This window comes from Centrocercus urophasianus, unplaced genomic scaffold (assembly GCF_019232065.1).
Source record: "Centrocercus urophasianus isolate 14NV4802_14NV808 unplaced genomic scaffold, USGS_Curo_1.0 seq_13, whole genome shotgun sequence".
In the NCBI taxonomy this organism is placed as follows: domain Eukaryota; kingdom Metazoa; phylum Chordata; class Aves; order Galliformes; family Phasianidae; genus Centrocercus; species Centrocercus urophasianus.
Window position 1 is genome coordinate 1,016,579 of NW_024884475.1, and position 11,763 is coordinate 1,028,341.

The window sequence follows — 11,763 nt, forward strand, 5'->3', positions numbered from 1 at the left end:
TATATTTTTTAACCTGAGTATTCTGTAGCGGTATCTGGGGTCCAACCACTACAACTTTCCAAGTGCTGGATCCCAAAAGGAGATGAAATGTAGGGTGCTGGAGTGTGTAGTTTTAAACCTGGTGGTGGGATAAGCAACAGTAGTAATGTGTTCCATTAAGGGGAGAGATGAGTGAATATGTTTTTCTCAAAGAGGGTGGTGTAATGCTGGACCAGGGATTCACAGAGATGGGAAAATCTCAATCCTTGGAAATAGAGGTTGTGACAGGATGAGGCCTGAGCAACTCAATCTAGCCTTGAAGTTGGTCCTGCTTTGAGCAGGAGATTGGACTGAATGACCTCCAGAGGTCCTTTCCAACCTAAATGACACAGTGATTCCACAAACCATCCATTGGAATGCACAATATATAAAACAGACCCTGTTTTGTATATGGTGGAAGGAAAAAAAGTGTTTTACTTGAATGGCCTTTGACATTGAACAGTATTTTTAGGGCACTGATAGAGAGGTGACAAAAAATGGTAAGTATGCCAGCTCCTTCAGGAACACACCTCCATGCTTTAGTTGAAATGGAAGGGTTTGGGTTCAGGTCACTTGAACCTTGTGGTTGATATGTCTGAACTCAGCTATTTTCAGAAACCCTGGTTTTGTAACACCTAAATCAGCAGGATTTCTATGGAGACTGATTCAGGCAAGTCACACTTGGTGGCATTTTTTTGTTCTTACTGCTGTCATACTCCAGCTCTCAGTTGGATCTGAGAAGCAATTTATTCCATTCTTCTGAAATCCCTACCTGTAATGAGTACAGAAGCTTTTGCTTTTTCTCTGCAAGGGAATAAATGGAATTTCTCATGGTAAATTAGCTAGAGCTAAAGAAAACAATTTTCAATGAATTGACCCATAATGCCAACTTGTCTGCTTCTTGCTTTAAATATCTTTATGGGGGGATGAATCAGTGAGTGGTAAACCTTGATCTTTCACTCAGGAGAGTCTTGGGATGGTGAAAGCTTTAGAGAAGGATGATATAGTAGTAAAGTAAAACTCCAAATCCCCCCTTCAGTAGCACTTACATAGACCTGTCACCCTCTGCTGCCCTACAGACAGATGTCAGAGGTGGAAAGTAAGCATCCAAATGTGATTTACTTCATGTCTTCTGGTCAGTATTTGAATCTGATTCCTTGCTTTCTCAATTCCATGTATTTAGTGGTTTTGTCTGACACCTTCCTGTTAGTTTGTTTTCCTGCTGGCTTCTATTCTGTCCTTTGAAACATGGAAGTGGCACTCAAGTCATACTGCCTAAAAAGCAGCTCAGTGCCAGCTGACACGTTTGCCTCCATCACTGCTCGTGCCAGTCTGGAAAACTACATATTTTTCTGCTGTTGGGACCTACAGGGCTGTCAGAGATACCCCTCCTCTCTCCTGGATGGTGGGCTCATTTCATTTGCAGTCTTGAAAATGAAATGTGTGAAGGCGCTTTCAGATAATAAGAGTGGAAGGCACGGATGTGTTTAAAATATTCCAAGTGAGCAGTAATTATGGCAAGTTGTTACCATATTGACGTAAGAACGGAGCAGGCTTTCAGAGGTTACCTCAGCAGTATTGTAACAAGGTTCTTTCTTTTTCCTTCCCCTATTTGCTGATTATCAAGTCATTATTTTGTAAGGGGACTGTTCTGGCATCTATCTTTAGGTATAATGAGACTGGAATTTTTTGAACGTGGTTCAGATCCACCTCCAATAGGCCGTAATCTTCTTTTGAAGCTTTCTGGTCCTTGGCAACCACTGTCATGAATTGAGCCCTATGATCTTAAAGGAAGATTTGAGGGAAGCAATGTCAGCACTGCTGTTCCATTATAGCTCTCAGGTCCCTCCTTTAGGTGGCAGCATGTAAAAACAGCCTACTGCAGCACTGCAATAAGCACCAGCCACCCTTATTTTGATTCCAGAGCATCCCTTGCTGTTTGTCTCTGCTGTGGGAGTAGTTCAGCAGGGGAGAAGATAAAGCATTGGCTTAGACAAGGCAGATAAGATGCCTGAACAACTTAATTCAAGTTACACTTGTCACAGAGATGTTGCTGTCAATGGATAAATGTGCTACTCAGTCTGTATACCCTCACAGCAATGAGGCTGTTCTGCACTGATATTAAAACTACCTGATCAGATCAGCTGTGTGGCCATTCCAGTGTTATAAATAGTGTTTTTAGGAGGGTGCTACTTGTAAGAGATGTGGGATGTGGGAATTTCTGGTGTCCCAACTGCTGTGTATTCCACACTTTCCATGCATGTGACGCTGGTAAACCCCCCAGATAAGTTTTCCTTTGATGTGACTGACCAGTAGCCCTTAACAGAATGTGAAGGAAAAAAAAGGTGGTGTTTTTTATATCATTAAGTTCCTTCCTTCCAAGTCACTGTTTCTGTCTGTATTTACACCAAGGATCTATGAGCAGCTGCCAGAGGTGCAGAAGAAGCGAGAGGAAGAAAAGAGAAAATCTGAGTACAACTCATATCGCCTGAAAGCACAGCTGTACAAAATGGTAGGTGTTCTGGTCAGGTATTCATATTCAAACAGATTAGAATATATATATATATTTTTTTTTTGGCCTTGAGGTCATCAGCATTGTAGTAATATTGTGGTATTTGCACATTCTTACATGTGTGTAGAGAAAAATAATGAGGAAGCATGGGCCCAAGTAGGAAGCATGCAGAAAAGGCCATGTGCAGTGTTGTGAAAACAAGGCAGGCTGTGGAGCATATTTAATGGTTTTCCACAGAGAGTTCTTCGAGTTGAAGGCTGCTGTTTAACTCGTGGCCACTCTCACTGTAGATGGCTTTAGCCTGCAGGATTCATAGTGAACTTTGCAGCCATGCTTAATGCAGCCCTTAGTTGTCATTCTTCATTTGTCTCCAGTGAAGAATTGGCAGTCCTGATGGTGATCTGTTAGCTCTGGGGGCTGTGGATTTCACCATGAAGCATTTGGCTGATAGCTCAGTGCTGCTGTGCTGGCACTGATGGGCGTGGGATCAGCTGTGGCTGGCAAGCTGCAAAAGAAGCTGTTATCTCAGCATGGGTGTGACTGCCTCTGAACTACAAACACTTGACCAGCAGGTTGTTTTCCTGTGCTAGAAACTCACAGTACAACCAACAACAGCCCAAAGGTGAGGTGAGGGCTCCAGGATTTTGGTGAGCAGGAGAGGGAATCGGTGGGGCTGATTTTGCTGTAGGGCTTTGCTGAATCCTGTCTTGGTTTGTCATAGTGGTGACTTTCCTGGAGGGAGCTGCTTCTGTTCCAGCCAACAGCTGCTATTAACACTTCCTCCTTGGCTGTCCAGTTTGATTAACAGGTGCTTTTTGTCTGTCTGTTAAGCTCAGGTTTTGTTTGTGGCAGAAAGACTGTCCTGGATTAATCACAATGAGAAAGATGTGTGTTCCTATCACCTCCCATATGTGCACCTTATTATCTGATCTGATGTGTTGCACAGAAATATGGAATTATATGCAGTGAATGATGTGATAAATATCCTGATAAAACTGAAGAGACCCATCAGTCCCTTTTGTGAAGTGCATCTCTGGCTGACCAGTGTATTGCTTTTTGAGCAGCATTGTGGGCATTCACATGCTTTGCTTTCTCTTAAGACAATAAAAACTGAAAGGTGAGAAACACAGACAGTGTTGAAAGCACTGATGCTCAAACCTGATGCATCTTATCATAGAATCACAGAATGGCCTGGGTTGAAAAGGACCACAGTGCACACCTGGTTTCAACCCCCTGCTATGTGCAGGGTCACCAACCAGCAGCCCAGGCTGCCCAGAGCCACATCCTGGCCCTGAATGCCTCCAGGGCTGGGGCATCCACAGCCTCCTTAGGCAACCTGTTCCAGTGCCTCACCACCCTCTGTGTGAAAAACTTCCTCCTAATATCCAACCTAAACCTCAATGTTCTTGCTGTCTGACACATGCCATAAAAAAATAGCCTTCTGCAAAGCTCAGGAAGCAGGCAATAAACTGCATTATAGGCTTCACTCGTTTAAGGACACGCATTACATTTGAAAACTGGTTTCTTTTTCTTCTGGATCTTAAGCTTACCCTTCAGTTTTTAGCATTGCAACTATTCCTTGGCCACGTTGTCCTCCCAGAGCTGGAAAAAGTTATTAACTGGATGTTTAAAAGCAAGGGCTTGTAACGGATGTATTATTTGGGATACCTTCCTAATCTGACTGGGAGTTCTTACAACAGGAATTACCTCCATTTCATGCTATGTTTTTGCAGGATGTGCTCAGAACGTATTTTTTTTCCCCTAGTCTGAGAATCTCAGGTTCCAGTATGGTATGGCCTTATGGTTAATGAGTGCAGGCAGTTGCTGACTCCACTACATAGCTGGCAGAAGACACAAAATCACATCACAAGTTTTGTGTGCAGGTGTGGTGTTGACTGATATTGGTGACTCCCAGGTCAGTGCTCAGTGGCATGGCCTGTCCTAATGATACTTGCTGTCCTTCTGTCTTTGGGTTTTGGTAGGCAAGCACTGGATGTCTTGATTGGGGAACGATGTATTGGTGCCACAGCCACTCCAGGTGTGGGTGCAGCTCAGGAGGTTAACCATAAATGTTAATAGGGCAGGAACAAAACAGCTGGGGACATGGGGCTGTCTTAGACTGCTGCACAAGCTTTTGCTCAGTTACTGAGTGCTTACTCTCTCCTCCCAGCACCAGTGGCTGAACTCTTTGTGATAATGATGACGTCTATTTACATCCTAAATTCACTGCATATTGGCCATGACATAACATGGCTCTGGGGCATTGTCACTGGTGATAAAAGAGCAGACATGTAAGAAGTAAAACCAGGTACACACACCATGGATTGCAGTCCAGCTGGCTCTGAGGATGGGATTAGCTAGCACTACCAGGTGCATGCTGTTTCTGCAGGTCATCCAGGGCTCACAGGTTAAGAATATGTAATGTTTGGGAAAGGAAGAGGTGAATTAAACATCTACACACACCCATCTGTATGGATATGGTGAATTAAACATCTACACACACTCATCTGTATGGATATGGACAGAAACTTGCTAAAGAATCACTTGCCAGTGAAACCCTCACACCAGTGTCTACAGGTACAGTTACACCTGTCAGTGCTTTGAAAGGGAAACGTGCACAGCAGTTTCTGTAGGAGAAAACAAAGCTTTGTGTTTTCAGTGTGAGCAACAGCTGCTGTTATGTGGGACACACTGCTCCCTGGAGGCAGCATGTCTCCTGTTCTCAATTCCATTGAGAATTTCCTTTTAGCAGATAGGGTTTTTTTCCTCTCCTTTATGTGAATGGGCCATTTCCTTTTAAGTCAATGTAATATAGGAACCACAAGGTGTCACTGCCTCAAAAGAAAAGCAAACTCAAAAGAAACTCAAAAGTGTTTCTGGAGGTATAAGACTGAATTGCACTTGGTTGCTGCACTGTGGTATTTTTTGAGTGTTTGTTTTTCATCCCCTTGGCTACGTTTTCCCTCTTGTCAGCACCATGTTAGGGTTCTGCTTTGTCTTGTAGCTGCTTCCTGGAAGTGAAGCAAAGAGGGTAGATAGCATCTAATTGCTAGCTGAGTTTGCTGATTAGATTGCAGAGTGGGCTGGGAGCTGGAAGGAATGCTCAGAGGCTTCATGCTGTGATCATGGGGACAGATTCCACACTGAGACTCACGTCAGGGGCTTTGCTTTCTGTATGTATAAATATATATGTACATATACTATGTTAGCATGCATACTGTGTGTATAATTCATACATGTGTGCTGCCAGGGAAGAACAATCAGCATTAGCAGTGCTTCTCTGGAGTGCTCCAACATCTCGTGTGATTATGACCAAGGAGAACTGAGACATCTTCAATAAACTGATGGTTTTTCTTTCATCAGTGTGTCTGCTTGTTCTGGGAGGTATAAACTCCTGGTGTTTGCAGCACTAAGGGGCACTGTTCCGTGGTGTAATGTTCATCAGCTAATGTCAAGGTGCTTTCCAGCACTTCAGGCTTCTTTCTGACCACTTCCACAGCAGTCAGCACGGGGATGACCCTGTGTTGTCCATATTGCTGAGTGGGAAGCAGCGAGGCTGCTTTAGCTGTGCAGAGTTGTTCCTTTGAGTTGTGTTACATGCTGATACGTTCTGATCAGAACTCTTATCAGCACTACATTTATGCTTGTGATTTTTTTAGAAGGGTGAAACTGATCTGTGCCACTTTGTTTTTTGTCTTTCAGAAAATCACCAACCGTGTCTTAGGGAGGAAGGTACCCTGGAACTGATAAGGATCTCCTCTTCAAATAAAGACGTGCTGTGCTTAGCAAACCTGCAGAGAGATTGATGTGAAATAGATAAGGCAGCAAATATTGTGCAACACATGCTTTGTGGAATTCAGTTACATCTTTCTGCACTAATACAATCTTGCCATATTTATAAGATACTAAAAGATCAGTGATTTGATGCAAAAGACAGGTTTTTAAATACATGATGGCTGTGGGTAGTGGTGGGGTGCACTTCCAAAGCAAATATAGTTTTAGGAAGTACTTGGCTCATAACATATTTATAATTATGTGATTGAAATAGCAGTTTTATATGTATTTTAAATAGCTTTTAACAGGGATTTATTTTTATTTTTTTATTTCCTATCTCGATGTAGCAAACTTATTTGTAATATTTTGTACTGAAGAAAAAAACCAACCCTCAAACCATAAATAAATAATGAAGCCATTTGTAGCAACTGTTCTAGCAATCATGAAATGTCTTTGCTGTCCTTACAGATAACATCTTCAGAATCCAGGCTGTTTAGTTGCCTCCTGCTCTGCACAACACAGATCTTAAGAACTTACTGTGCATCTGTATGACAGCTATTTAAACTGGATGCTATTAGTACCTGAAAGAGTGGAGGAGTCATGACTTCATTTAGTTTTTGCTTGGTTTGCTATCTTTCTGTATTAACCAGGAGAATCTAACCTGAGGTTTTTATTTTTATCTTGTTGGGTGTTTTTAAGGCTTGGCTGTGAACGTGCACCCTCTGGGATACTTGGTTATGCACTTCATGAGCATCACAGTGGCAGAAGATGAAAAATAAAGGTTGTGGTTCTTGGTGGTAGGCCTGAAGTCTCAGTTTCGCTTCATTTTGCATCACAAAAGAGTTAACCTGATGTATAAACAGGAAAAGGCACCTGAGGTGTCCTCTGCTCACCTGGGCCTGCAAACAGTGCTTTCCTATTTTCATACCGTGCAGTTTTATGTACTTAAAATCTTCACAGCAATTTAGGTTGAGGAATAACTGCAAGAGTAAAGGCTGCATTGAGTCCTCTACAAATCTCATAGAACTTCTTGTTTCACCAGAACTTCTTGTTTCACCCCTGGCTGAGGCAGAGGTGGCCTTAACCCCTGCAGTTCACATCAGGATGCAATGAATTAAACCTTAAATGATGGGAAATAATGTGATTCTCTTGAAGGTCTGTACACCCCACTAAGTTACACGAGTCAAAGATTTGGCATAGTATTTTTCAAGCTGTGGTCTGTGCTGATGGTAGCACAGGCTGTTAAAGCAGCTGTTACGTTCTAACAGAAGGAAATAAAAGTCTGAGAGTATGTCTGGCTGTGCTTAGTAGAATAACATGCAAAAAACCAACCACCACAAAACCAAATCAGGTGGAAGGGTGACTGGTTTGGTCTTAGAAGCCTGCAGTTAAAAATGTGGTACAGAAATGTGTAGCTGCAGTAAATGAGCTCTGAGAATGACTTGTGTCCTTACACCTTTCCAGTTTTCCAAATCTGCTTTTTTTTTTGTTTTAAACCTATTTGCTCCTTCTACAACCTTCTCTTTGGATCCAGTTTGGATGCAAGCTGCTTTGTCTTTGAGTGCTGTTGGAGGGCCGAGTTGCTGAAGCAGAAGATGCTAAAATTGCTGGTACTAAGACTTGTCCTGTGATTCCCTCATAAACATATGAATAGGCTTTTTCCCTGCTACAAGAAATGCAGTTGTGTTAGTCATGAGAGATGCTGCCTCGCTGGATGCTCATTTAAAGCCACTTAGCTTCTTAAACACACTTTAAACTTTCAGCTGACAGGAAAGGAAGCACTCTAAGGGCACTGCTGCTGCCTCAGGATGGGCTTGGAAGTCGTCTTGCATTTGGATAACACAGCTGGTGGTTATTTATACGTCTGTAGTGTGCCTGTGTGTTGCTCCCTCACAACAGGGCAGAAGTCAACCATCAAATACAGATCAAAGAAGGGTGGAGGTGATCCATTCCGACAGGTTGGAGTACTGCTCCTCGTGTTTTGTGCATTGTAAAACCTTACAGAACAAAAAGCTGCTGTGAAATGAGAAAAAACAACGAAAAGAATCCGATGGTCACCGTAACTTTGTGTATTGTTAGAGTTTTGCAGCGTGTCAGCTTCAGTGAGAATGAGCTGTTTCCTCCTTTGACAGTAATGAGGAACCCCTGTTGTAGCATTTTTCCTTTGCTGGGGGAGAAGTGGTTGCTTCTGTTAAAGTCTTCTATTCAGACACACTTCATATATGTGAAGAATATATACAGGCGCAGCCTTCAGGTCACATTTTCTTATGCTTGTCTTGGGCTGCACAGTGTTAATTCTCTTTCTGAAGTACTGTAAGGGAAATGTGCTCTTTGCTTTGCAGAAGTGAAAGCACCTGTGAAACCTGGGAGAAGCTGCCATCTCTACAAGCTAAGAAAATGAAGTCTATGGTGAGGTTCAAAGAGCTGAGTCCTCGGACTGCGCCATCCTCCGTCCTTCTCATGGCTTCTTCGTGGTGGAGTCTAGTGAAGATGACTCACGTCCTTTCCACTTTCAACTCCTTGTTGTCATCAGGTCAGATAAAGCTTGTGCTGGATGAAAGGCATCTAGTGTTTACAAATCTGTGGATAGAAGCTGTTGACAGTCAGAGTCATCGGTTCCAAAATGGGAAAACTTCTTTCCAGAAACTCAGGATATCGTACTTGTCTTGTGCTGATTCCAAAGTGGAGTCATCTCTTCTTAATCCACTGCTACAGAAAGACATTTAGGGTAAATTCTGAGAAGCTGCAGAAGTTCAAGAGGACAAAACTGCTTTCTAGAACCTTGGAGGTGCAGGCTTTGGTTCTTAGTTAATCAGAAACGTTCTTTGATCAGCATTTGCCATACCCACCCCGTGCAACAGTTACTGTGTGGGTGCCAAGTACACATTTGAGTCTTACCAACAGTCCTGTTATCTCAGCTGCTATCTCATAAATGGAGGTAAAAGCAGCATGGCTGTCTTTTGAGTTGTCTCTAGAAACTGAAAGCAGCTTTGATCTAATCCTGTCATCGTTCATATTTACCATGTTCATCGCTGATTTAATGTAACGCCTGATGTTTGGTGTTGGACTGTACCCTCACCACAGTGACCCTGAGGAGAGAGGCTTGGATCCGTGCTCAGGTGGCCAAGGCAAGGAAACAGTGGGGGAAGGGCTGTAGAAAGCACCCTTGTGCTTTGAAAGGTGCCTCTTTCAAAACAAGAGGCCTCTTTGCCCTCTCAGAACAGTTTCAATTTCTCCTCTTGTCATCGTTTCCACAAGTTCTACGTTTTGAACTGTAAATGCCATCCTTACGGCCTGGTGCACGCAGTTGGGTCCTGGAGGATGTTTTCCTCCTCAGTCTACACTACTGGTGCTAAATTTGTTAGTGGTTGTGTGACCTCCTATAGGACAACGCAACAAAATGACTTTGAAGAGGAAGAAATTGATGAGAGAGATTTGCCCTGTGCACACAGGTAAGCTAGCTGCTTCCATTTGCCTGTTAAAGCATATGGACTTATGATTCACTTGAAATGAGATTCCTAATTAAAAGAAATAACGCTTCCTGGCTGCTTGTTGGTTAGTCTGGACCGGACTTCAATACAGTAAAGAAGGTTTGAATGCATTGCTTCCTTTGTGCAGCATCTATTTGCTCACCAGCTGGAGGGCTGTACGTGCCTAAAGCCTAAACTCATCGGACGCGCTCATCGTGATCTCAAGGAACAGACTCAGCTGAGCTGTGGTAAGCAGGGAGGACCTTTTCACACAAGCATGGTTTGAAAGTCAAACTTTTCTTAATATTTTTCTCCCTACATCAGCATATAAATGGAATTCCCTGGGCCAAATTAGACCCAGTGGGAGGGTGAACGACCTCCACATGACAAATGAATGCTGCGTTGATTAATAAGCTTTTGGAAGGCACTCAAATTCCGTGGTGATGAGGACAGTTGTAAGGGGACTTGATAGGGAAGGAGGTTTTCTTCTTAAACAGTCCTATTGTATTTCTGTGCCCCTCTGCTGCACCCTGGTCTTGTTCTTGCTGTTTTAAAGCTACTTGGAACTCGTCGTCTTGATGCAAAAGAATGGAGAGACTCCAACTCTGCATTGGGTCTTTTGCCCAGGTTTGGTTTGCTGTGTCCCATGGAATCATAGAATGGCTTGGTTTGAAAGGGAACCCAAGGATCATCAAGTTCCAACCCCCTGCCACAGGCATAGGCCGCCAACCTTCAGATCTGGCACTAACCCAGGTTGCCCAGGCCTGCATCCAACCTGGTCTTGAACACCTCTGGAATGGATGATTCTTGTTGCTGGCCTTGAACCTACCTCTAAGCTTGGCAGCCACGACCTTCCTTTGGAGGAGGGTGTTTGCTGGGCTCTGAGACCTGCTGGATCTGCAGGGGACACGACATGCCATGTATGCTCTGTGGCTCGTGCACGAGGGGGTTGGTTGATGATAGTGTATAATTGTTTTAGTTGGACATGTGGAATTATTTCCTCTCATAGAGTTTTCTGATTGATGTAGAGCTGCTTTATTCCATTACAGTTGTTCTGTGCAGGAGGATCCATAGCAGGCTCATAGTGAAGACCCAGCAGTGATAGAAGACCAAGTGTGAGTGCCTGGGTGGCTCCTGTGCCCAGCTCACTGTGCTGTTACCTCCTTTGGCTATGAAGAATGAATGCCAACGAGGCAGGAAGGAACACCAAGGAGTGTTCTCTGCCTTAATTCCACGGCTGTGAGCCATCCTCCACACGTGCTGCTCTTGGCTTAGGCTGGGATACAGAAATCCCTGTTTGCAGCCTCAGCTGCCTGCTGGCGTGACCCAGCTGCAGTCCTGGTCAGTGCCCTGGCTTCTGTAGGCTTTTGTCAGCAGAGATATCGAGTGATTGTGCTGTGTGCAGGGGGAAGGACGCCTGTCCCTATGCACAAAAAGGCTTTTTATGAGCAGCTCTGGATAACTCCATGCCATTATGATCCTAAGGCTTGTGCAGGACAAGTGGGTTCTGGTGCTGGCAAGGGGAAGGGAGACTTCTGCTGAAAGAATGGAGGAATGAGAAAGAATAACACTTAACAGATATGACTTCACCATGACTATATGTTACAGCATTTCTTTGGGCAGATGCCTCACGTGTGAATCACTCTGGATGTGCTTTGTGTCTTTGGGAAGTGAGCGGGGCTGCTATGGGAAGCCTGAGAATTCCAGTTTGAGAAGGTTCCCTTCAGTTCCTTCCCTTTCTTTCTGCCACAAGATGCCCTTTTCTTAGAAAGACACATCTCTGGACGTTGGTTGTGGTGCTTTCTGATGGCCCACAGCCCTGTAGTGTGCTGGAAAATCTGGTTGTGTGCCAGGATGATTTAACAGCTGCTCTCGCTGAGCTGGATGGGATGGCACTGTCCTCTTCTTGGGATGCTTGCACAGGTTTATTCTTTGGTGTGATTTTAGGTTGTTTGGTTGGTTGGTTTTTTTTGCAGTGTCTTGCTGTCC

At 43.9% G+C, this 11,763-nt stretch overlaps 1 protein-coding gene across 7 annotated transcripts in view; it reads left to right on the forward strand.

The window, feature by feature from the left end:
* Window positions 1-6,575, forward strand: part of ALMS1 (ALMS1 centrosome and basal body associated protein) — a 51,635-nt gene extending 45,060 nt beyond the window's left edge. For all 7 annotated transcript variants that reach the window (XM_042811944.1, XM_042811949.1, XM_042811948.1 and 4 more), the window contains 2 exons: window positions 2,431-2,530; window positions 6,233-6,575. In XM_042811944.1, the coding sequence (XP_042667878.1) occupies window positions 2,431-2,530; window positions 6,233-6,277 (145 nt within the window). In that variant the 3' untranslated portion in view covers window positions 6,278-6,575. The remainder of the gene's footprint in view (window positions 1-2,430; window positions 2,531-6,232) is intronic.
* Window positions 6,576-11,763: the final 5,188 nt, after the last annotated feature.